Source organism: Elephas maximus, chromosome 1 (assembly GCF_024166365.1).
Source record: "Elephas maximus indicus isolate mEleMax1 chromosome 1, mEleMax1 primary haplotype, whole genome shotgun sequence".
NCBI lineage: Eukaryota > Metazoa > Chordata > Mammalia > Proboscidea > Elephantidae > Elephas > Elephas maximus.
In genome coordinates, this window is record NC_064819.1 from 62,938,081 (window position 1) to 62,954,154 (window position 16,074).

Genomic DNA, 16,074 nt, shown 5'->3' on the forward strand with positions numbered 1-16,074 from the left:
AAAAAATGAATAAGACAAGAGGCTAGTTTCTAGAACCAGGGCATAGACCACAACAAAACCAGTGTTAAGGGCTATTCATGCTAAGGTGGCAGTACCAAGGCCCAAGACTTGGGATCAAGACTGGTTCCAGAGTAAGGGGTAGGAACTCGGTCAGCTGCTACTGCAATAGAGGGCTGGAGTGAGGGGTAAAGGAGATAATAACTGAGGCAGGTTGTTACATCACCTCCCAAAACTTCAGTCATATGTGTTCAGGTCAGAGGCCCATATGTGTCAAGGCAGCCCACACCTTTAGTTATTTGATTGTCATTGTTGTTAGTCGCCATCATGTCAGCTCTGACTCATGGCGACCCCATGTACAACAGAACAAACTGTTGCCCAGTCCTGTGCCATCTTCATGATCATTGGTATGCTTGAGTCCTTTGTTGCAGCCACTGTGTATTTCGAGTGCCCTCCAACCTAGGGGGCTCATCTTCCAGCACTATGCCAGACAATATCCTGTTGTGATCCATAGGGTTTTCATTGGCTGGTTTTCAGAAGTAGGTCATCAGCTCTTTCCTCCTCATCTGTCTCAGTCTGGAAGCTCCACTGAAACCTGTCCACCATGAGTGGCCCTGCTGGTGTATGAAATACAGGTGATACAACATCCAGCATCATGGCAACACACAAGCCACCACAATACGGCAAACTGACGGACGGGTTGTAGTTAATTTAACTAGTGGCTATTTTAAAAAAAAAAAAAGGCCACTGACTACAGCATAAAGGATTTCCCTAAAGAAAGTTTTAGAATCAAGCAGGTACATGCTTGAATTATTTACGCACCTGCTATTTACTAGTAGTTTAATATTGGACCAGCCTTTCTGATTTTCCATTTCCTGTTCTCTAAAAGAGGAATTTCAATACAGCCTGAGTAATATCGTTACGATAATTAAGATTAATCTCAACCCCTAGCACAGAATGGTGGTTCCCAAACTTGTCTGCTCTTTGGAATCACCCAGGAAGCTTCAAAAAATCTGAATGTGGTCTGAGCTTTGAGATTTTTAACAGATCCCCAGAAGATACTGCTCTTCCGTCATGTTTGGGAACCCCTGGCATAGAGTCTGCTGTGTATCGAACATTAAATATCTGTGAAATGTACCATATGACCCAGCAATTCCACTCCTAGGAATAGACCCAAAAGAACTGAAAGCAGGGACACAAACAGATACATGTACACCAGTGTTCATTGCAGCATTATTCACAATAGCCAAAAGGTGGAAACAACCCAAGAGTCAATCTGTTGATCAATGAATAAACAAAACGTGGTCTGTCCATACAATGGAGTATTATTCAGCCATAAGGAGAAATGAAGTTCTGATACATGCTACAGTGTGGATGAACTTGAAAACATAATTCTGAGTGAGCTAAGGTCGACACAAAAGGACAAATAGTGTATGATCCCACTTACATGAAATATCTAGAACAGGCAAATATATAGGGACAAAAGTTTATCAGAAGTTACCAGTAGTGAGTGGAAGGGGGAAATGGTGGGGTATTTCTTAAGGGGCGCTGAGTTTCTGTGTGGGGTGATGACAAAATCTGGAAATAGATCGTGGTAATGGTTGCACAACATGGTGAACGTAATTAATGTCACTGATTGTACATGTAAAAATGGCTGAAACAGTAAATGTTTTGTTATATATATTTCACCACAAAAAAAAATTTTTTTTAATTTAAAAAATATACACTTGTGAAATAGGTGAGAAAAAGCAGTGCCTGGCACTCCCTGGACTAGCCACACTTTTTGATTCCCTTTCCTTCCCCTCTGTTTTCTGCGGGGACAGGCTGAGATTCCAGTAGCGTGACTATCCCTCGTGGCCAGGCAGGTAGGATTATGCAGAAAGCTTTGGTCTCCTGTGATGGAATAATCTACAGAAAGAGAAGAGGATAAAGAGGCGAAGATCAGGCATGCTGCAAGGGGCAGCCCACGGAGACTCAGTTCAGACAATGTCTGACCAGTTTGATTTCGAGCTTGCTGTACAGTAAAGCCCCTGAATGCTAACTGCAGTGTAACCTTGGAAACTAGAGTGTGGTATTGTGCTCCCTCCAGGGCTGATACAAGAGTGAGCCAGGTCGTACAAAGGATAAGTCCGAAGCAGGGTTTCAACAAGTCCTGAGTGCTCTTATTTTTTGGTTTTTATTTTCAACATTTGCTGCAGTAAACCCTTTGTTTGGTGTTCCTGGATCAGCCATCTGACTGTATCAGAGTTCCAAAAAGTTGAATACATGGTTTATTGATTTCACTGTTCATTTTGGAAAGAGGCTCTGAATTCTGAGAGTGAGGGAACCGCTAAGATTTAGAAGCAGTGTGGACTCCCTTTTCCACAAGACTATAAAGTTGCAGTGTTTCAGATTTGGGCGGGGAGGAGGTGTCCTTCACTTAACTGCTATGAGTTATTACGTGCTTACGAGTGAAAGTAATACTGCGTAGCTCTCAACATCTGAAGCCGAGGACTAGAATATGGTTTGATGTGTAGAGGTTATATTATATCCTCTTTATGATTCAAAGAAAATTCTCCAATTTCACCCCAGTAATATTTTTTTTTTTTTTTAATATGATAGAAGGAAACCCTGGTGGTGTAGTGGTTAAGTGCTACGGCTGCTAACCAAAAGGTCAGCAGTTCGAATCCACCAGGCGCTCCTTGGAAACTCTATGGGGCAGTTCTACTCTGGCCTATAGGGTCGCTATGAGTCGGAATCAACTCGACAGCAGTGGGTTTTTTTAATATAATAGAAGGAAACCCTGGTGGCGTAGTGGTTAAGAGCTATGGCTGCTAACCAAAGGGTTGGCAGTTTGAATCTGCCAGGCACTCCTTGGAAACTCTATGGGGCAGCTCTACTCTGTCCTATAGGGTCGCTATGAGTTGGAAATGACTCGACTGCACTGGGTTTGGTTTGGTTTTTAATATGATAGAAAACATTTAGAATACTGAAAAAATATGTTGGTCGGTCTCAAGAACTGTACTATCATTTTCTACTTTACCCAAGAATCCTAATGGAGTCCAGCCAATTCTTCTTAGAAACAAACAAACAAAAAATTGCAAATTTTGTCTTCAGGAGACGAGACCTCCAGCTTGCTGAGTTTTTCAGACAACCGTCTTAGTTATCTGGTGCTGTTATATCAGAAATACCACAAGCGGATGGCTTTAACAAACAGAAATTTATTTTCTCACAATTTAGGAGGCCAGAAGTCCGAATTCAGGGTGCTGGCTCTAGGGGAAGGATCTCTCTCTCTGTCAGCTCTGGAGGAAGTTCCTTGTCTCTTCAGCCTCTGCCTCCTGGTTCCTTGGAGATCTTCATGCGTCTTGGCATCTATCTTACCTCATCTCTCTCTCTGCTCCCTTGTAGAACTGCCCCATAGAGTTTCCAAGGAGCACCTGGCAGATTTGAACTGCTGACCCTTTGGTTAGCAGCCCTTAGCACTTAGCCACTATGCCACCAGGGTTTCCAGCCACAGGCATAGAGGTTAGGATTTACAACACATATTTTGGGGGGACTTAATCCATAACATTCCACCCGTTAGCCCCCAAACTTTCACATCTTTCCCACACGCAAAACACATTCATGCTCTCACATCCTCCCAAAAGTCTTAAATCAACACCAAGTCCAAAATCTCACCTTCTGAATCATTTAAATCAAATATTTGGGTGTATTCCATCCTGGGGCAAAATTCCTCTTTATCTGTGGACCTGTGTGTGATGGTTCAGGTTGTGTGTCAACTTGGCTGGGCCATGATTCTCATTGGTTTGGCAGTAATGATGTAGTTTGGCAGCTATGTAATGATTTAATCACTTCCATAATGAGAACTGATATAATCACCTCCATGATGAGATCTGCTATGAGTAGCCAATCAGTTGAAAGGGAGATTCTTTGGGGGAGTGTCCTGCATCCAATATATGTGAACTTTCTGGCAAAGCTGGTTGGCTTTTGCTCTCTCTGGATCCTGCAACTGGCCCCTCATCCGACCTCTGGTTCTTGGGACTTCAGCTAGCAACTTATCTGCTGGTCTTGGGATTTGTCAGCCTCTGCAACCTGTGAGCCGGTAGCCTGGAATCTTACCTGCCAACCTTCAGTTCACCGGTCCCTACAGCTATGTGAGTCAGGAGAAGCCTCCAGCCTGACCCATGGACTTGGAATTTTCTAGACCCTACAACTGCATGAGTCATTTCCTTGATATAAATCTCTCTCTCTCTACCTATCTATACGTGTAGATATGTACATATCTATACATATATATATGCTTCACTGATTTTGCTTCTCTAGAGAGCCCAGCCTAAAACACTGTGAAATCTAGAATATAAGTTATATGTTTCCAAAATTCAATGGCGGAACAGGCAGAAGGTAGACATTTCCATTACAAATGGGAGAAATTGGAGGGAAAGTAGGACTAACAGGCACCAAGCAAGTCTAAAACTCAGCAGAACAAATTACATTAGCTGTCAAGGCTCGAAAATAATCCTCTGTTCTCTGAGACCATCTGGACAATGGCTCCGCCTCTGAGACTCTGGGTGTTGGCCTCTGGATCCTGGGTGGAGGCCCCTTGGCCCCTCAACCCTGGACTTCAGTTTCACCTTCCAGGCCCCCTGGCATGACATCTCTGCTCACTTGGCTTTGGGCAGCCCCATTCTACTAGTCCATGTGAGTGGAGACCCCATCCCCTGGGCCTCGGCTGCCCATTCAGCATGGCAGCCCTGCCCCCTCAGCTTTGGGTGGTGGTCCTATCCCCCTGGCACACCTTAATAGCAGCCCCACATTCTGGAACCGAGCTGGCAAAGATCCGACTCTGAAACCAAGAAGACCTTGCTTCCCATGCTCCTTCCAAGAGTTCTGCTGATCACTGAGCTGTTCCAGGGATGGTCCTTTTCTTTTCTTGGAGAACAATGGATGCAGCTCTTTTGGCCTGTTTCTTGCCTATAGAATTCCAAGAAAACAGAATTTTTTTCTTTCATTCTCTGCCCCCATCAGTCTAACCTAATGGGTTTTCTGCTGTGGTAGTAGGTTTGATCCATCAGTCACAGGCTTAATCTCTTTAACAAAAGATTTTGTAGCCATGTCCTTGGTGAAAATTCTAGGACACATGTCCTTAGTTTGTACAACAGAATTTTCCACATCTTTAAGCTTTGTTTTTATTTTTCACAGTTTATTTTTAAGTCTATCTCTTTCCTCTAGAATTTTACTGTAAGCTGCAAGGAAAAACCACATGGTCCCTTTAAGAGTTTGCTTAGAAATCTCGTTAGCCAGGCTTCCAGGTTTATCACTTACAAGTTCTACCTTCCACCAAACATTTGTACAAGTTCTTTGCTGCTGCATAAAACACATTGTCCTTCCTACATTTTCTAATCACATGTTTATCATTTTCTTTTAAAGCCTCAGTAGAAGCACATTTAATGTCCACATTTCTAGCAATGTTTGTTTTCATTTTTGGCACCATAAGTATTCTTTAAGACATTACTTTCTCTGTAGCTTTCCTTACTTCCTTCTGAGCCCCCACCATAATTGCCTTTGATGTCCACAGTTCTGCCACAGCCTCTTCAAGGCAATCTAGGCTTGTACTATTAGGCACCTTGAAACTCTTCCAGCCTGTACCCACTATCTAATTCCAAAACCACTTCCACATTTTAGGTAACTAAAAAAATTTAAAAAAAAATTTTTTTTTTATTAGAGCAGCACCCCACTCTTGGTACCAAATTCTGTCTTATCTAGTGTTGTTATAACAGAAATACCACAAGTGGTGGCTTTAACAAACAGAAATTTATTTCCTTACAGTTTAGGAGGCTAGAAGTCCAAATTCCAGGTGCTGGCTCTAGGGGAAGGATTTCTGTCTCTGTTGGCTCTGGAGGAAGTTCCTTGTCTCTTTAGCTTCTGCTTCCTGGTTCCTTGGAAATCTCCATGTGTTTTAGCATCTATCTTACCCCATCTTTCCTCTGATAGCTTGTTTAATTCTTTTTATATCTCAAGAGAGACTGACTCCAGATACACTCTACGCTAATCCTGCCTATTAACTTAACAGAGACAATCCATTCCCAAATGGGATTATAACCACAGGCGTAGGTTAGGATTTATAATGCATATTTTGGGGGGACATAATTCAACCCATAACGACATGCATTCTGAATAAAAGAAGAATCTTTTCTTTTCAGCGAAATTCTACACTTGATAGGAATTACATAAATTCTTCGAAAATAGCATGGCTTTTTTTCAGCAGAAAACTACTACAGAGAGAAACACCCTGGTTTTGATATTCTGTAATACTGAATTGTTGGTGAAAATAAAGATATGCTTATTCATTAATATTTAGCACTAGATAATGTGGTTTTCCCCCAATAACCAAATGTTTTGTATTTGGTATTGAAAATGTGTGAGCCTGAGCCACAATTCCATCATTCCCAATTTTTTTTTTAATTTTTATTGTGCTTTAAGTGAAAGTTTACCAATCAAATCAGTCTCTCACACAAAAACCCATATACACCTTCCTACATGCTCCCAATTGCTCTCCCCCAATGAGACAGCCTACTCCCTCCCTCCACTCTCTCTTTTCGTGTCCATTTCACCAGTTTTTAACCCCCTCTACCCTCCCATCTCCCCTCCAGGCAGGAGATGCCAACATAGTCTCAAGTGTCCACCTGATCCAAGAAGCTCACTCCTCACCAGGATCCCTCTCCAACCCATTGTCCGGTCCAATCCCTGTCTGAAGAGTTGGCTTTGGAAATGATTCCTGTCCTGAGCCAACAGAAGGTCTGGGGGCCATGACCACCAGGGTACTTCTAGTCTCAGTCAGACCATTAAGTCTGGTCTTTTTATGAGAATTTGGGGTCTGCATCCCATTGCTCTCCTGCACCCTCAGGTGTCCTCTTTTGTGGTCCCTGTCAGGGCAGTCATCAGTTGTACCTGGGCACCACCTAGCTCATTCCCAATTTTTAAGCTCCCTGGTTTTTCTTTTATTTTTATTGAATTAGCTTGTAATTCCTTACCATAGCTATACATTTTTACTTCTGAGTTTAAAAATAGAATGGTATTTATCCCAAGTCTATTGTATATGTGTGTTTTTGTCCTACTGGTTTTAAGTTCTGAAAGAACAGTCATCTGTAAGGTCCTTTTAAAACATTTAAAATGAATTTCTTTTTTACTGTACTTTTCTATATTTTTGAAATACTTCACAAGGATAAAAAAATTTTTTAAATACAGGCAGAAAATTAAAAAAAAAAAATCCTTCCCTTTGCTTTCACCTTTTACTACCACTTGAATTTATTAGAACTTAATATTGAAAACAAGGGTTGCCTTTTGCATAACAGAGAAAACAAGGATAAGCATAGATCTTGCTCAGGGAAGATTGGATTCAGGTTGCTCCACTAACAGTCAGCATTGGATGAACCATCAGATGGGTTTTGGACCCTGGACACCTCCAAGTCTGACAAGCATCCAGGTCACAGGCAGTCCTTGTTTGGGGGTCCATTTGAGACATGCATATTTGAAAATTGAGTTCCAGAGGAAGGATTTCACGATCTCTTTCATTAGCTGCTTGAAAAAGGTTCAAAAACATCTAATAACCATTGCATATTTTAACTTCTTTCCCTCTCATTGGTGGTGGCAATTCCCAGTGTCCAAAAAAAGCGAATCCTCTTATCAAGGCCAAGGACCAGTGTCATTCAGATCCTGGACATACAAAGCCCACATACAGGGCTGCACAGCTCCGTTCTTGTCCAAGTTCCCATGACAGATCCCCCTTTCAGGCCTGGGTCCTCTCAGTCAGTGAGTCTTGAGCCCACTCCCTCATTGTCAGCAGGTTGTAAGTGACACTGGTGAAGTCCCAACTGTCAGCAAGGGCATCCATCTCAATGCAAACTGTGTTTTCCATTTTCTCTTTCCCACAGGGTCCAGTAGCATCAACTGCATCAGTATTGTCTGCCTTCTCCCCTGGGCCTGGCCTTCCTCCACCCCCTCCTCCTCCTCCTCCTCCAGGACCACCTCCACTTTTCGATAATGAAGGCAGAAAAGAAGAGTCCTCTCCTTCACGCTCAGCTTTATTTGCTCAGCTTAACCAGGGAGAAGCAATTACAAAAGGTGAGAAAACAGGACGTTGAGGCTGTATCCCTTTCCAGGCACCCGGATCCTCCAGAGCCCATGCTGACTCATTCCATCCCTCTCTCTAACACAAAGAGAACTGCTGTTGGGAAGGTAGCCTGGCTCAGTGGACTGCTGAGTGGAACAGAAAAAGAACTCAAAGACTCTGGGTTCTCAGTCTCCCCCTATGTTGCATCACCACCTCAGCCCCATCTTCTACAATTAAGGCATCAAGATTAAGTGAAACAAAAATTACAAACAATTAACACTCCTCTCCTTAGGCAGTGTCCAGGCTTGTCAAAGAATTGTGTCATTGAACTACCTTTGTCCTCATGAGGACTGGTTAATTTATAAATAAATAGATAATGGTATATGTTTTTACATATAAATAAATAAATTGGCAATACACTACTATATATAAATATATTCAGAGATATATAGAATGGTAATATATCATTACTTATTGATTTATTTTTAAATTAACCATTCCTCATGAGGACAAAGGTAGTTCAATTATATGTGTCTGCATACCAAACCTGTTGCTGTCGAGTCGATTCTGACTCATAGCTACCCTATAAGACAGAGTAGAACTGCCTCATAGGGTTTCCAAGGCTATAATCTTTACAAAGCAGATTGCCACATCTTTCTCTGGCAGAGCGACTGGTAGGTTTGAACTGCCAACCTTTCAGTTAGCAACCAAGCGCTTAACCACTGTACCACCAGGGCTCCCTGTGTGTGTGTCTCTCTCTGTGTGTGTGCATGTGTGTGTGTATGTATAGAATCCAACCAGAGGTGCCTTGAAAGAAAGGCCTGATGATCTACTTCCATTGAAAACCCTATGGAGCATATTTCTACTCTGACACATATGGGTCACCATGAGTCAGAGTCGTCTCGATGACAACTACTTATATATATATATAAATAAAATATATAACAATAACTATATATATATATATAGTTATTGTTATATGCCCTCAAGTCGGTTCTATGTCATTATAGAACATTTAAGGATCCCTGGTAGCACAATGGTTAAATGCTTGGCTGCTAACCAAAGGGTTGATACTTTGAACCCACCAAGCTGCTGGGCGATCTGCTTCCATAAAGATTACAACCACCAAAATCATATTGGGCAATTCTACTCTGCCACGTGGGGTCACTTTGAGTCAAAATCAACTCGATGGCACACAACAGCATCAACAGAACATTTCAGATATATCAGCATCAGAAGCACATGCATTCTACAAATAAAGTCATGTGGCCAAAGAGTATATGAAAATATATTTTTGCTTTGGACAGGTAATAGGAATTATGATGTAAGTGTCCCTGTGCTCTGGGCTGGGAGCTAAGAGCCCCAAATTCTAAAATTGTCTTTGGCTCCAACTGTGTGTACTATCCCCTCTGAGCATCATCTGCAAAGTTAAGACTGGACTCGTAGCCCTAAAGTCAATTTCATTCTCAGGTATATACTCACTGGGATGCTCTGATTTTTTATGCTATGTCTGGGGAATGATTGGAAATCCTGGTAGCATAGTAGTCAAGAGCTACATCTGCTAACGGAAAGGTCGGCAGTTCAAATCCACCAGGTATTCCTTGGAAACTATGGGGCAGTTCTACTCTGTCCTATAGGGTCGCTGTGAGTTGGAATCTACTTGACAGCAACGGGTTTTGGGTTTGGGAGGAATAATTTATTCATGAGATAAGAAGTAAACTATGGGATCTTTTTGATGAGGTGATTTGTGTTTTGCAGAATTTTTTATCTATCATCTTTAGTTTCTTAAAGAAAAAGTTCCCAAAATAAAAAATTACCTCCACAGCTTCTATCAATTCTACATTTATACAGGTCCCAGACTCTGGATGTTAACCCTGAAGAAGAAGTAGATTCTTATGAAAAGAGCATTACCAAAAATTCTTGTGCTGTTTAAATCATGTCGATCTAGGAAGCTAAGGACATCTCCCTCTGCATAACATATAAAGAAATTTGTCTATGTGTTACCCTTCTAGGGCTCCGGCATGTCACAGATGACCAGATGACACACAAAAATCCCAGCCTACGGGCTCAAGGAGGACAAACTCGATCTCCAACCAAAAGCCTTACTCCAAGTCCCACTTCTCCCAAATCTCATCCTCCTCAGAAACATGTTCCTGTGTTTGAGTTGGAGGGAAAGAAATGGAGAGTGGTGAGTAATGCCTTTTAATCTTTATCCCTGACACAATCTGACAAAAGGACGGGCAGCTAAGCCACTTACCAAGATCTTAAGGATTTCAAAGTGAAATGACAGAGGCAGAAGGCTACCAGCTAGACTAGAAACCAGGACATTTCTGAATGCTTCCACAAGCTGTTCCCCAGGCAGCAAGAGAACCCATTAACATGTGGGACTGTGCCCCATTCTGATCACTATTGGATGTTTCATTGTATCCCACTGATGGAGACACATAACTGCACCCTACTGCTGCCACCCACCAATTTCAGGGTAAATCGTGTGAACCGGACAAAGACGCTTTGAATGTAGATGAAAGGTGGTGCCCCCTGCCCATCCAGGGGCTTCCCTAAAGATTGAAGACCAAAGTCGAGTTGCCATCGAGCTGATTCTAACTCACAGAGACCCCATGCATGTCAGAGTAGAACTGCGCCCTGTAAGTTTTTCAGTGGCTGATTTTTCACCCAGAGTTGCCTCTGGGTGGCATTAAACTGCTAGCCTTTCAGTCAGCAGCTGAGTGTATTAACTGTTTGCACCACCCAGGGACTCCAGGTACCTGGAAGTGGCCTGAAAACACATGGTGCTTAGACCCCTGTGTGATCCTTCACCAGCCTATTTGCCCAACTCCTACTAGACAGAGCAGATTGTACTGCTGCATCATTAACTCCAGACTCAGCCTGGGTGCCTCAGCCAAAAGCTCTCATACCCCCACCCACCCCCACCCATTAGCCAGGGCTCCTGACACCTGTCTAATTGAAAATTGACACTGACCTCCTACCAGTGATTTTATTTGTTTCAATTGTTGCAATGACAAGGTAAGACCTATGGTTTAGTCTGTAAGAAAATTGTTCTGCAAGAAAGGAAACACTGAAAGGCTGTAGGTGATGCTGAGCTCCAAAATACACAGTAATTTCAGTCTGCAGTGGATTCAGGCTATCTATATATTCTCATACTTGGCATATGCTTCAATTTTAGGAATACCAAGAGGACAGGAATGACCTTATGGTTGCAGACACTCAACTGAAACAAGTGGCTTACATTTTCAAATGCAACAAGTCTACTCTGCAGATGAAAGGAAAAATAAATTCCATTACGATTGGTAGGGCAGAACCATGGCCCTGTCCTTACTGTAAGATACTTTGTATAAACATGCTGCAGTGTATTTAATGGTTTTTTGGGTTTTTTTTTTTTTTTTTCTTTTTCCTAGACAACTGTAAGAAGTTCGGCCTTGTGTTTGACAATGTGGTGGGTATAGTGGAAGTGATCAATTCCAAGGACATTCAAATTCAGGTAGGCAGCCCTTACAATGATGCTCTGCTCCTTCCATCTACTCTGCCTGCAAGGGGAGCCCTGGCTCCCCGTGTCTACCTAGAAAATTATTCCCTTTCCTTCAAGATACTGCTGTGTCATCCTCTGCTCTGTGAACCCCTGTCTTACATTTTAGTGTTTCCAGTGGCTGTTGAGTCGACTCCGATGCATGGAGAGCCCATGTGTGTTGGAGTAGAATTGTGCTCCACAGGGTTGTCAGTGGCTGATTTTCTGGATGTAGATTGCCAGGCCTTTCTTCTGAGGCACCCCTGGGTGTACTCAAACCTGCAACCTTTCAGTTAGCAGCTGAGGGTGTTAACAATTTGCACCACCCAGGGACTCCTCTTCATGTTAGCTCCTCCTTTGCAATTTCTTAAAACACATCCCATTTTGCATTGCACTTACTTTTGCATTGCTATTTCAAGACTAGAAATAGTGTCTAGTTAATGTTTATAGCCTCAGAACCTTGCACATAGTAGGTGTCCAATAAATGCTTGATGAATGAATGATTGGAATTAATTAATTAAAATACAAAGAGGTTCTCCTAGTATAACAATACCCTCCTGCAGAGATTGTTTTTTCCAAGAGAAAATGGTTCTGGATAAGGAGGAAGAAAAGGTTTTCTAAAGAGTCAGTGAGATAATCAGAAATACAAACCAAAATATAAGAGTGCTATTGAATTTAGCCAAATAGGATTTTACAATACGCTAAAAACTAAAGGACTTCTTAGCATCAGCCAAGTATAATGTCTATCTCTGACTATAGTCTTTTCATATTGTTAATTACTCTTTGCTCTCTGATGCCTCCTAAAAATGTTTGTTAAAATTGATTTTCTAGCTCTTTGAGTTTTGTTTTACCAGGCTTTTCACCACTGCCAATTTTCATTAGAGTACATTCAACTGTACATTTTCCATCTCACTAACTGTCACTTAGGTTTGGTTTCACATGTGTCCACTTAATGGGAATAGCCTTGAACTGAGCATCTTGAGACCTGCGCACTCAACTAACTGTCATCAGCTGTGTGCACTTGGGTAATTCACTTTATATCTGACCCTGACTTCCCTGTCCTGATACATGAGAAGGCTGGCTGGGGGTTTGAGGTCCTCCCTGCCTACATTGAGAAACCCTGGTGGAATAGTGGTTAAGTGCTATGGCTGCTAACCAAAAGGTCAGCAGTTCGAATCCACCAGGCGCTCCTTGGAAACTCTAAGGGGTGGTTCTACTTTGTCCTATAGGGTCGCTATGAGTTGGAATCAACTCAACGCAATGGGTTTTGAGTACATTCTTAGCATTCTTGCAACATAGTCTCTATAGATACATTTGTTTCTTTCACATAAGTATTCAATTCCAGTTCCATGAGTTCTCTGTCTTTATGACTCTGTATAGTATCCCTGTCCCCTTTCCCATTCTTTTTTCACTTGTTCATAAAGTCCATTCCTTGGTGGAAGACTTTAAAACAAAGCAACTAAATAATTTCCCATGGACACATGCTATATTGTTGCCTTCACTTTGTAAACAGGGAAACTTGACCAACCTCGGGTTATACTTTAGATCCTGAAATGTGAGTTATTTGCCCAAGACCACTTAACATTCAACATTCATTCATTCATTCACCAAGTATTTATCGAACATGCCTGATAGACCATCCGCCGTTCTTAACACTAAGGAAAGCAGTGCGCAAACCAGACAAAAATCCCTTCCCTCATAAAGCTTAGATTCTGGCAGCACTATCTCTCAGTCTAATATTTCTGACAACTGCATTTATCCATTTATCGACACATCTTCTTTCAAAGTATTATGCGTGAAAATTTGAAGGAAATAAGTCATCATAAGAAAAAGTTCATTTCCTCAAAGACAAATATGTTCATAGGAATCTAATAATGAGTCCATAATTCTCTCAAGTACTGTTTTGGGTGTTGGAAGTTCCTATGTCAACAGCCAGGCTTTCTTCCACTTCACAATATTTTTTTGTTTGTTTAAAAGAAAACAAAACAAAAACTATAAATAGCAACCAAACCCCCCCCCCAAAAAAAAAACCAAACCCATTGCCATCGAGTTGATTCTGACTCATAGCAACCATATGGGACAGAGTAGAACTGCCTCATAAGGTTTCCAAGGAATACCTGATGGAATCAAACTGCCGACCTTTTGGTTAGTAGCCGTAGCACTTAACCACTACACCACCAGGGTTTCCATAAATAGCAACAGGGAACTAATATTCTATGGCAGAGATGAGAGTACATAGTTAGCTGTAATTGTGTAATCATAGTATGTTACAATTGAAAAGTATCTTGGAAATAATTTAACCTAACCCTTCCCCCTTCATTTTTGAGAGTTTATTTCAAGTTCCCTTTATTGTTACAGAACTGGATTGAGTGGCATTGATGAAACAATATACAAAGTTAGTATCATTTTAATGTAAATACATCACATGCAAAAATTAAAAAAAGATGAATTAAATATAAGACATAAAACCATTAAAAAACTAGAAGAAAATAGTTCTAAATATTCACCAAATTTCTGGAGGGGAAAAAAATTCTAAATTCAGAAATAATAGAGGAAATCATTTTAAATGTCAGAATTATGTAGGATGGGATACTATGTAAGCATTAAGAAGAATAACGTAGAGAGATACTCATGATATCTTGTTAAGAAGAAAGAACAGGTTTTGTACCATTATGTAGAATATGACTTTATTTTTCTAAATATACACATATATGAACATAGATATATACACAGATATAGCTATACCTGATAATCCTGGAAAAAAGTCAGGAAAGACATACTACATTCTGTAACCAGATTAAGGTTATCTATCAATTTCCCATAGCAATATTCATACCTTATTATGAAACATTAGAAGAATTCCCAGTAAAATTGGGAACAAGGCACAGATTTCCTCTGTCACTGCTTCTGTTCAATAATGCATTAGAGGTTATAACTTATACAATAAGACATGGAAAAAAATTGGAAAGGGAAGAAAAAAAACCTCCTTATTTGCCAACAAAACAATTGCCTATATAAAAAACCCTGGAGATTCAACAGACAAACAACTGAAGAAAGATTCAACCAGGTGCTTGGATAAATTATCAACATACAAAAATCGATAACATCTTTATACCACCAATAAATATGGCAAAATGTCATCAAAATAAGATTTAAAAACTATAAAGTATCAAGGAAAAAACTAAAAGATATATATTTAAAAAAAAAACAGATGTAAACAAATGGACAGGAAGACATCAATATCAGTTGTTGCCATGTATTTAATTGGTAAATTTAATAAAATTTGGCTCAAAATCTCAACAGGTTTTTCATGAAAATAGTCCTAAAATTCATTTGGAAGGCAAATGGACAAAAATAGATACAAAAATAGACTAAAGAGCCAGAATCAAAAGCCCTGATATATCAAATAAATTTTATGACAATTGATTATCCAAGTGGGAAAAAATATTGAATCCCTATCTCACACCATACATAAAAGTAAACCCCTGAGTGTGAAAAGAAATACTTTACAACTTTGACGAGAAAATATAGAAGAGTATCTTTATGATTTTGGATAGGGAAGAAATTAATAAGGCTTAAAAAGCACAAACTACAAAAAAAGAACTGGTGAATCTGACCCCTTTTAAAATCAAAATTATATATTCAACAAAAGACATCAGATACAAATCCAAAGACAAGCCATGGATTTAAGAAATTATTGCAATGCAAATAATCAAAATGGATTAGTGTCCAGAATGTATAAAGATCTTATACTTAGATCAATATAAAAAAGACTAACGAAGCAACCAAGGTGTCCATCAATGGATGAATGGGTAAATAAATTGTGGTATATTCACACAATGGAATACTACGCATCGATAAAGAACAGTGATGAATTTGCGAAACATTTCATAACATGGAGGAACCTGGAAGGCATTATGCTGAGCGAAATTAGTCAGAGGCAAAAGGACAAATATTGTATAAGACCACTATTATAAGATCTTGAGAAATAGTATAAACGGAGAAGAACACATACTTTTGTGGTTACGAGGGGGGGAGGCAGGGAGGGAGGGAGAGGGTTTTTTACTGATTAATTAGTGGATAAGAACTGCTTTAGGTGAAGGGAAGGACAACACTCAGTACATGGAAGGTCAGCTCAATTGGACTGGACCAAAAGCAAAGAAGTTTCCGGGATAAAATGAATGCTTCAAAGGTCAGCGGAGCAAGGGCGGGGGTTTGGGGACCATGGTTTAAGGGGACTTCTAAGTCAATTGGCAAAATAATTCTATTATGAAAACATTCTGCATCCCACTTTGAAATGTGGCATCTGGGGTCTTAAATGCTAACAAGCGGCCATCTAAGATGCATCAATTGGTCTCAGCCCACCTGGAGCAAAGGAGAATGAAGAACACCAAGGTCACATGACAACTAAGAGCCCAAGAGACAGAAGGGGCCACATGAACCAGAGACCTACATCATCCTGAGA

At 40.7% G+C, this 16,074-nt stretch overlaps 1 protein-coding gene across 4 annotated transcripts in view; it reads left to right on the forward strand.

Annotated features, from left to right (window-relative positions):
• Positions 1–16,074, forward strand: part of CAP2 (cyclase associated actin cytoskeleton regulatory protein 2) — a 209,245-nt gene that overhangs the window by 181,353 nt on the left and 11,818 nt on the right. For 2 of the 4 annotated variants that reach the window (XM_049884538.1, XM_049884518.1), the window contains exons 8-11: positions 7,908–8,097; positions 10,099–10,274; positions 11,271–11,394; positions 11,503–12,321. In XM_049884538.1, the coding sequence (XP_049740495.1) occupies positions 7,908–8,097; positions 10,099–10,274; positions 11,271–11,394; positions 11,503–11,906 (894 nt within the window). In that variant the 3' untranslated portion in view covers positions 11,907–12,321. Of the gene's footprint in view, positions 1–7,907; positions 8,098–10,098; positions 10,275–11,270; positions 11,395–11,502; positions 12,322–16,074 lie in introns of those variants that run through there. The other 2 variants (XM_049884528.1, XM_049884544.1) reach the window with 2 other exon arrangements.